The following is an 8,860-nucleotide window of genomic DNA, read 5'->3' as shown; positions in this document are numbered from 1 at the left end:
AACGGATTTTTTTAACACTCAAATTGGATATAAAAGTGTATGCTCGCAGAATGTTAGTCATGATCTAATATTAGAGACAAAAAAATTAAGAATCATATCTTGTATACCAAATGTAATGCTAATATAATATTGTAACATAATTAGAAAGCCTTTTTGGCACACGCCAAATCGTAAACCAGATTCAATGGTAACAGACTTTAAACTTATTTAAGAACCAAATTCGGCATGCGCAAAAACTCTGCCTAACATATTTTTAGACACTGGCAAACAAATATTAATTTTAAATTTTGAATTTGTACCATTTGTCATTGAGAGAGCTTGCTTGAAATTATGTTAATAATAATAATAATAATAATAATAATACTGCGGCAACGTCGGTGTTGATGAAGATAACCATGAATAATAATAATAATAATAATAATAGTAATAATAATAATAAAGTCTACAATTCGATTTTAAAGATAGTGTCATTTGAATGGACTTTTGATTTTCCTTGTGTCTGTCTGTTGACTGAATGACAATATATTAGATCGTGATTCACATGTATATGACATGAATTTATTTGTTGTAGTAGTAGTAGTAGTAGTAGCAGCAGCAGCATTGTTGTTGTTGTTGTACAGGGTTGAAAAGATAAATATTTACTTGATAAATCTGTTCTTTTTCTGATGGTAATTGGTGTGATAAGAAAATCTCGTTTTAAATTACAATTCCATTCATCGGTATATATATCAATATATAATATCCCATCCTGGTGGAGAAAATATTGAGCAGGAAATAATCCACGTGGACACAATCAGGGGAATACAGGAGCTTTTGACTTGAACCAGAATTTTAAAAGTATCGCTTTGTGTTCGATGAATCGTTACCTCCTGTGAAAAAGAGCCAACAACGAGATGGAGGGACAGATTATGAATGAATTGGAGCAAGCATCAGAAATTGTTCTGGTCAGAAATGTTATAGTTAATTATAAGTTAATTTAATAATGAATGCGACACCTGCAAACCTCACAAAAAATAGTATTGAAAAAATCTGACGTAAATATAGATGTGTATCGAAGAGAACCCAATTTTCGAGCTATGTGTACCTACTCAATGCCGTCATTACGATCACGATTTGTTCTTATATTTTAAAACAACTATCAGTGTTGACCGAAATTTCATCTTTTAAAGTGCAGTCACATAAGTCCAGGAGGTTTTTCGGTGGCTCTGAGTCCATTGTAACTGCAAATTATTTATGTTTAGGGCAAGATATACAAACTCCGATCAGTCTGGTCATTCTGACCACACACACACATACACACACACATAATACTAATGATGACTTTGTATAGCGCCTCCTCTTTAGAAGCTCTAAGCGCATTACAACATTTGACAACACCTATAAGGTAAAAAACATATATAATATGATTACAAAAAACAAACACCATGAAATTAGAAAACATTTCAAAACATGCTGAAAATATTTAGGGTAGGAAATATTAGGTCTTTAAGTTTGTTCTTGCAGTCGAAATTGGTGAGTTTTAAGAGCACTCTTGAATGGGATCACTGTGTCTTTGTGTCTAAGTTCAGTGAGCAATTCATTCCATGTTGCTGGGCCCTGGTATGCAAAAGAGCATTGTCCATATGATCTAGTTTTCATTGTGGAAATAATGAGTATACGATTGTCAGAAGAGGAGTGTTAAGTATCTTGCTGGTGTGTAAACATGGGTGAGGTTAGATAGGTATGTTGGACTGGAGTCGTTCAGTGAAACTTAGCATAGAGAACCAATTTTGTGTTTGATTCTGGATCAAATGGATAGCCAGTATAGGGTACAGAGCTTCTGGGAGGTGTACTCAAGTCGTGGTACTCAAAGGATGATCCGAGCAGCTGTGTTTTGAAGTTTCTGGAGTAGATATTGAGATGAACCAGACAGAATTGAGTTACAATAGTCCAGTCTTGAAAGTACTAATGAACACACAAGTGTTTTAGTGGCATCAACTAAAAGATACTTGCGAATTGAGCTGATGCATCTCAACTCAAGATCTGCAGCCTTGCATATGTTCATGACATGTTGGTGCAATGTGACAGTACTGTCCAGAGTAACACCTAGGTTTCATACTGACTGTGTGAATTTAATGCTGGTGTTGCTGATATTTATTCTTTGAGGTAAAGGATGTGAATGAGAAAGTCTTTATGTTGTGATCAGAATGGCCTCAGTTTTATCATCATTCATCTGCAGCTTGTTACATGTCATCCATGATTTCACATTAGAAATGCACCTCTCTACACCTTGGATGGTAGCATCAACTTCAGTTGGGTGGCTAGATTTGTATATTTGGGTGTCATCAGCGTACAATTGGTGAGACACTGGATGATGATCTATGACACTTGAGAGTGGCGGAGTGTATAGAATGAAGGGAACATGACCAAGAACAGACACTTGTGGAACACCACAACATAGATCAACTGGACTGGAGTATATTCCATTTGCAGATACAATTTGTGTCCTGTTGACCAAGTAGGACTTGGACCACAGTAAGGCTGTATCATGAATGCCAAATACATGCTGGAGACGGTGAAGTAATATAACATGGTCTGTTGTGTCAAATGCTGCAGACAAATCAAGGAGGGTGAGGACTGTAATCTTTCCGCTATCCAACGCAGAGAGAATTTCATTAACTACTTTTAGAAGAGTAGTTTCAGTACTGTGGCAAGGGCAATATGCAGATTGTACATTGCTAAAAAGTCTGTTTCAATTCAGATGAGATACAAGCTTGGATAGAACAACCTTTTATAAGATTTTTGATATGAATGGGAGATTAGAAACTGGGCAGTAGTTCTTTAAATCGTTATGGTCTAGAGTTGGTTTCTTCAGCAGAGTCTTTACAATGGCAGTTTTGAAAAATGATGGGAATTCCCCTGATGAGAGAGAGGTATTAATAACATTAATAAATGCATATACATGACCCATGTGACGTTTACTATAATTAGGTAATTCTGACCATACAGGTATACTAATAGGTACTGTGGCACAATCACCTTTAAAAGTGAGGAATTAGTTGTAGATGGAATGTAAAACGTAAGAAACTCCATTCCTATATTTTCTTTAAAATTATAATGAATCTATATTCTTGTAAATATTATTTCTCTTTCCGCTTCACCCTCCACCCATTATTCCGTATATTTCAAACAGCTGCTTGGTCTACTTGGTAGCTTCCCATAGGTTAGTTGTTCTTCCTCATTTCTTCCACTAAATATCTAGCTACCATCTATAGCTCACCATGTTTTGAAAAATGACATTAAACCCCACAAATCAAAATCAGCTTGGTAGTTGGAATTAGCCAGCTGATTTGATTGGATAAAATGAACTTCTGTTACTGTATTTACCAAATATGTTTGAAAACTGTATTTGGTGGGACACCATAAATTCATTTTTAAAGTAAATTTTTTGTGTGCTGTATGTTCTGGGACACATCGTTTTTTAGAGTTGTAAGTTGTGGAATGCCTTTCAAATCATTTGAAAATTACATGTCGGAAAATGTACTTCAACTGAAAATGTATTTTAACAAATATTAAACTGTACTTAAGGTAAAACTCTTAAATCCACTGCAGCAGCATCTCGTCAACACAACCCTTCTCCTGCACATGTATGATCCATTCTTTCGTTGCTTAAATATTTTTTTTGTTTTCTCATGCAGTGAAAAATTATCATTAGAGGTAACCTATCTTCTGAAGCAGAAACTGCAAGGACTGAAGTCAGTTATTTTCAAATCTGCACCAGTCGTGCTAATTCTCGAACTTTTAACCCTCACCTTATCATTAGTCCATCCAGGCATGAGATCAAAGAACGCTTAAATTTCATTCATATTGTCAGTGAAACCATCTTTTCTTCTAGCACTCACAAATTTATCCAGTGATTTTATTTTCCCCAAATCATCTGGGCAATTCTGGTTTGTCAATCATAAAAAATTGTTCCATTGTTTCATATTTTTTTTTCAAAATTTGCGTGAATACTGGTTAAAAAGAAACCAATGTTAGTGTTCAGATCTCTGTCGACTTTGTATATATTTAAAAGAAAAATTTGGCACACTAAAAAGAATCCAGTGTCCAAAGAATCCAAGGTTGGCTTGCTTTGTAATAAAAACATCCATTGTCTTTTGATGCCTTGGCTTTAAGTTCAAATAATTAGTTTACTGCTCGATGCCGGAAGTATTTGTTCACAACCTGGGCTTCTGTTTGCTTGGCATCTGTAGTTATACAAATGGGCATTGATGTTTACAGGGTAAATAGTGTAGACGGCAATAACTCACTTTAATAATACTTTTTTAACCCATATTAGCCAAGAGCTTGTCATTTGCACTCAAGTGAATTTATTTTCAAATAATGATTTTTAGTTGCAAGATACTGTCATATAGTTGACCTGGATATAATTCAAGCTTATTTATTTTGCTCCTAACACTGTCATGCATGAATAGCGGTTGTCTTCAAGCAGTCAGTTGATTATTTCCCTCTAGTTCACAATTTTGTTGTTGGAAAATTGTACATATATCCAGTATAAACTCTGCATACCTACCCAGCATCATAATTTGGAAACCAGTGACATCCCTTCCTTATATCCATGTATACATTCTATGAACATGAGGAATAACTGCATTGGTACATTCAACAAAGGCACTGGATCATGCCCCTTAGTAGGGACTTGCCCCTGGCTAATATCTAGGAAACTGTAAATTCCCCCACCATATTAACACGCACATTGTAATTGGAAGACACAAACACTTTCATTGTTGTGACATTGGCCTATAGGTCAGGCCATACCCCAAGGGAGATCTCTTGGAATAGTAGGGTTATGCTGTGTCATGCCATTGACCACATATTTCTAATTGCCAATATTTTATTTCTCTTCCTCAATTTCCCAGGCGCCTCCAAATCTTGTGACCGCAGAACAAAGGCATGTGGCCGAGGGTATAATTCTGGAGTTCAGGAAAACTAAACAACCCTACAGTATATGCAAATATATCTTGGGTAAGAATACACTGATAGGTTTGTGATTTAGTGTTGTTTATTTATTTATTTATTTTCAATATATATATGAATGCCAAGTGTATAGGTACTTAGATTTTCCATTAGGGTATTTACAACAAGATCAGCTTTCTTCAGGGTTCAAAGTTTTCAGTATGTGATAGATTCAGATAATGATCTCTTCTTTTCTTTTCAAAGATTTATGTTCAGAAGTAAGCATAATGTATCAGTCTGTCCAGTTTTGAATATTTCAGGAATCTGGGATTGTTTTTTTATCATTTTTATTTTAGTTATTCTCAGCAACACTGGAGCATTGTTTTACCTTCAGCTTATGTTGCTTATACAGAGATGCTATCTATGCATTATTTTTTTCTTCAGAAAACAGCAAAACGGATTATGTATTGTTCCAAGCTGCAGCAGCAATTAAAGAGGGTGTGGTTCGAGAGTGGTCACTACTCAGCGGAGATGACATTGAATCCCTACGGTCTTTTCTTTTGCGTTTTATTACGCAGCATATCAGGTAATGGATATTAATTATATGCACCCATGAGTAGCACCATTTTTGCTTGTAAAAATATAAAAAAATACATTATCTGAACATTTCTTGTACAACGTTAGGTCTACCAGATACAGGTGGTAAGATACCCATTTTTTGCTTACAAGCCTGTCATGGATTATGGGGATAATGGTTTCAAAAGTCCTTTATTTTATTTTCCTGTGCAAAAATTGGCTACTTGCATGAAATTTCATTTGCCCAACAATGTTTGGTAGTTGGCCTTGGGATTTGTCATTTAATGTGGATGTTAAAACATGTATGGCCTTGGTTTCCGTATGTTACATTTACTTGTTAAGATAAATGGACAGTTATAACTTTTACGATGAAATACACTTCTTTGTTGATAGCTACTCTTTAATTTTGGAAGGCAGTTTTAGTTTGTTCAGGTACCAGGATGTATGATCGTAGAAGTCACTTCGTATTTATTGCCTATTAATCTAATGTACAGTTTAGCATTCACTAAAATAAATAGGAGCAAGTTAATCAATTTATGGTTGGTATTTAAATTGGAACACAAATGTTTTAAGGCAGACTCACAGATTAAACATGTATCAACTGAGAAAAAACCAGTGATGACTTCTGGCTCTTATTTCATCTTTTGCACTGACCACAGGGTGATTACAGATATGGAGCTAGTCAGAATGGTAAATTTAACGAATATTTGTCATGTTTACAGAAATTTCATGGAAAAGAATTACAATCAATGGCAGTACCACTACACCACTTCCTCGATAACTTGTGCTCATAAAACTCATGAACCCACTTATAAAATGTGGGGTAAGGCATGGATCCCTTTTTTAAAACTAGAAAATACCATGAAAAATTGGCCCTAATTTGTTAAACATGAAGAAAATTGCATTGAAAATTATTCAATGAAACCTTATATTCAATTTATTGTCAGAAATGAGGGTTGATACTTGGATTTGAATCAGCATTCTGAAATTCTCAACTTGTAATAAGAAATCTTGTATTCTGTTCAATTTTCTTCAAAGCAATATTCTCAGTACACTGTAAATAACAATAATATTTGACAAAAAATGTTATCAATGAAAATTTTCTAATGCCTACTGGAGGCAACATGTTAATAAATAAACGCTAGTTAAAATCCTTTGTCCAGTGAAATTAGTGTTATAATTCTATCTTTCAATTTGGTTTCAGTGTAATCATCATAAATGAAATATGCCCTCTTGCACTCAAATGTGAAAAGTGTCACTCTACGATACAGCTATGTCCACAAATGTTTCTTTGAGAACCTAAATAAGTGCTGACCATGTTGTGATCTCTGACTTGCAGGAGTATTTGTTATACAGTAAAACCTGTCTTGAGAGACCACTGCTCTGAAAGACCACCTGTTTTGAGAGACCAGAATCTCCATGCATAGATTTATTCATTATATAGTGTTATGACCTGTCATGAGAGACCATTTTTTTTTGGCAGAAGGGGTGGTCTTTCAAGACAGATTCGACTGTATTATTAATTAAAAGCAGATTATGTTAATTATGTCATTTGTATCAAATAAGACTAATAGGGTGGAATAAAAGAAAAGTTAAAGCATGCAGATCTGACCTGTGTGGTAGTGGTCACAATTGTGTGTCTGGGCAACCCATTTCAATTGATCAGTCAAACACTGATATAAATATTTTTTGGTAAGTAATATAATTAAACCACCTTAGATTAGCAAGCTCATTAACACAGAGATAGCAGGACAACCAAGTGAATTGAGTACTTGGTGAATGAAAAGCTCTTTTTCAAAGTTATAGAACTTTATGGAGAAACAAGTTTCTGAATTTATAGTGAACTAAAAATTCCTGAATTAGCACTCAGAGATTACCTCAATATTGAGAAGTTTCACCGTTTCTTGCATTGAAATCATGCCATCAATATTTTACAACTAGAACAATTTTGACATTGACATTTTTTTAAATGAAATAAATCTACCTAGTTTTTTGGGGAAAAAGGAATCTTGTTTTGCTGTGAATCAACAGCAACAAAAAGCAGTGACAGCACAACGTCTTCACGTTATTGCGATTGTGGTTGAATTCTCTTGGAAAATGTTGTTCATGATCTGTCAGAGGTTGGGTATCTTGAAAATAAAAGTAACTTAAACAGAAGTGAACAACTTCATTAGAACAAACTATTTATTGGCAATTATTCCCGATGCAGTTAAAAAATTAGTTTTAGGATATTAAATTACCTTGTTACCCATCACACCTCTGGTTTTCTCAGTGTCCATTAGGGAATGCATCCCTTAATTATTTTTTTAGGTCTCTCGGTAATTCACAGCCTTGCTTATAGTGCAGTCCATGTCTTGGACCCTGTTGTATATGAGTTATTGAGAGAGAGGTGTCCATGTGAACATAAACAATAAGGTCACATTCCTATCTCATGTGTGACACTTGGCAGTGAGGTAAAGGGTGGGATTATTTGTCATGGCTAGTTTGGGTTTTTCACAAGAAGCGAATTGAAGTCTTGCAATTTTTGTTTAAAAGTAAAATGTGAAGAAAACAAATTCACTAGTGAACAATTTAGGTAAGTGAAAAATGAGCATGTGACTTAAATAATTTGTCTCATGCATTTCAGTCCTTTCTGACATAATGGACAATTATAAATTTGACTATATGCTTTGTTTGTACACAACAATATTTTAATGTAGTTTTTTTTTGTTAAAACTGTAATGCTTTAAATTCTGTTTATCTCAGCATGTGCTTAATTAATAAAAATTTTGCTAAGTTTTTGATGTATTATTTTTACTATTGTAGTTCTTCTATTTCTTGCAGTAAGAATATGTTTTATTGAAAGTAGTATTTACCCAAGTCTTTTATTCAGACGAGGACGTTGTTTTGCAATGGCTTATAATATAGAAGCAATTTTTCTTTCAAATATTTTCCTGTATTTTGGATTATAAATTTTTAGATGGAAGAGTTTGATACTCCATTATTAATATGTACTAAATTACAAATGAAAATTTGGAATATAGCCCATACTTGGATATATATTCATTAATAATTCGTGCACAAATTTCTTGTTAGTAGGAGTTCCTGCTTCCAGTTTCATGACCTCCAAATACTGGTTCTGGAGTTTCAGCTTCTGAAATTTTGTTTATAGTTTACATACAAGGGTTTGCATTTTTTTTTTTTTTAAATATACCCGATTTCCAGATTCTCAAACCCTTTTTGCGCCAATCTGATTCAAACTGAAGCTAAGACAATTCATTCTCGATCATCCTTGCATACCATTTACCCTGATATCAAAGTCAGTCATAGAAAAAATGTATTTATTGTTTTCATTTGCTTATATTTCCTC

At 34.1% G+C, this 8,860-nt stretch overlaps 1 protein-coding gene across 1 annotated transcript in view; it reads left to right on the top strand.

Annotated features, from left to right (window-relative positions):
- The first annotated feature begins 824 nt into the window (after positions 1-824).
- Positions 825-8,860, top strand: part of LOC149799053 (exportin-4-like) — a 93,280-nt gene continuing 85,244 nt past the window's right edge. Inside the window, exons 1-3 of the mRNA XM_089958030.1 lie at positions 825-944; positions 4,899-5,004; positions 5,380-5,521. Coding sequence (XP_089814156.1) covers positions 894-944; positions 4,899-5,004; positions 5,380-5,521 — 299 coding nt within the window. The 5' untranslated portion in view covers positions 825-893. The remainder of the gene's footprint in view (positions 945-4,898; positions 5,005-5,379; positions 5,522-8,860) is intronic.

The sequence above is a fragment of the Sinohyriopsis cumingii genome, chromosome 5 (assembly GCF_028554795.1).
Source record: "Sinohyriopsis cumingii isolate HCF-2022 chromosome 5, ASM2855479v2, whole genome shotgun sequence".
In the NCBI taxonomy this organism is placed as follows: Eukaryota; Metazoa; Mollusca; class Bivalvia; order Unionida; family Unionidae; genus Sinohyriopsis; species Sinohyriopsis cumingii.
This window is presented reverse-complemented; position numbering and strand designations above follow the sequence as displayed.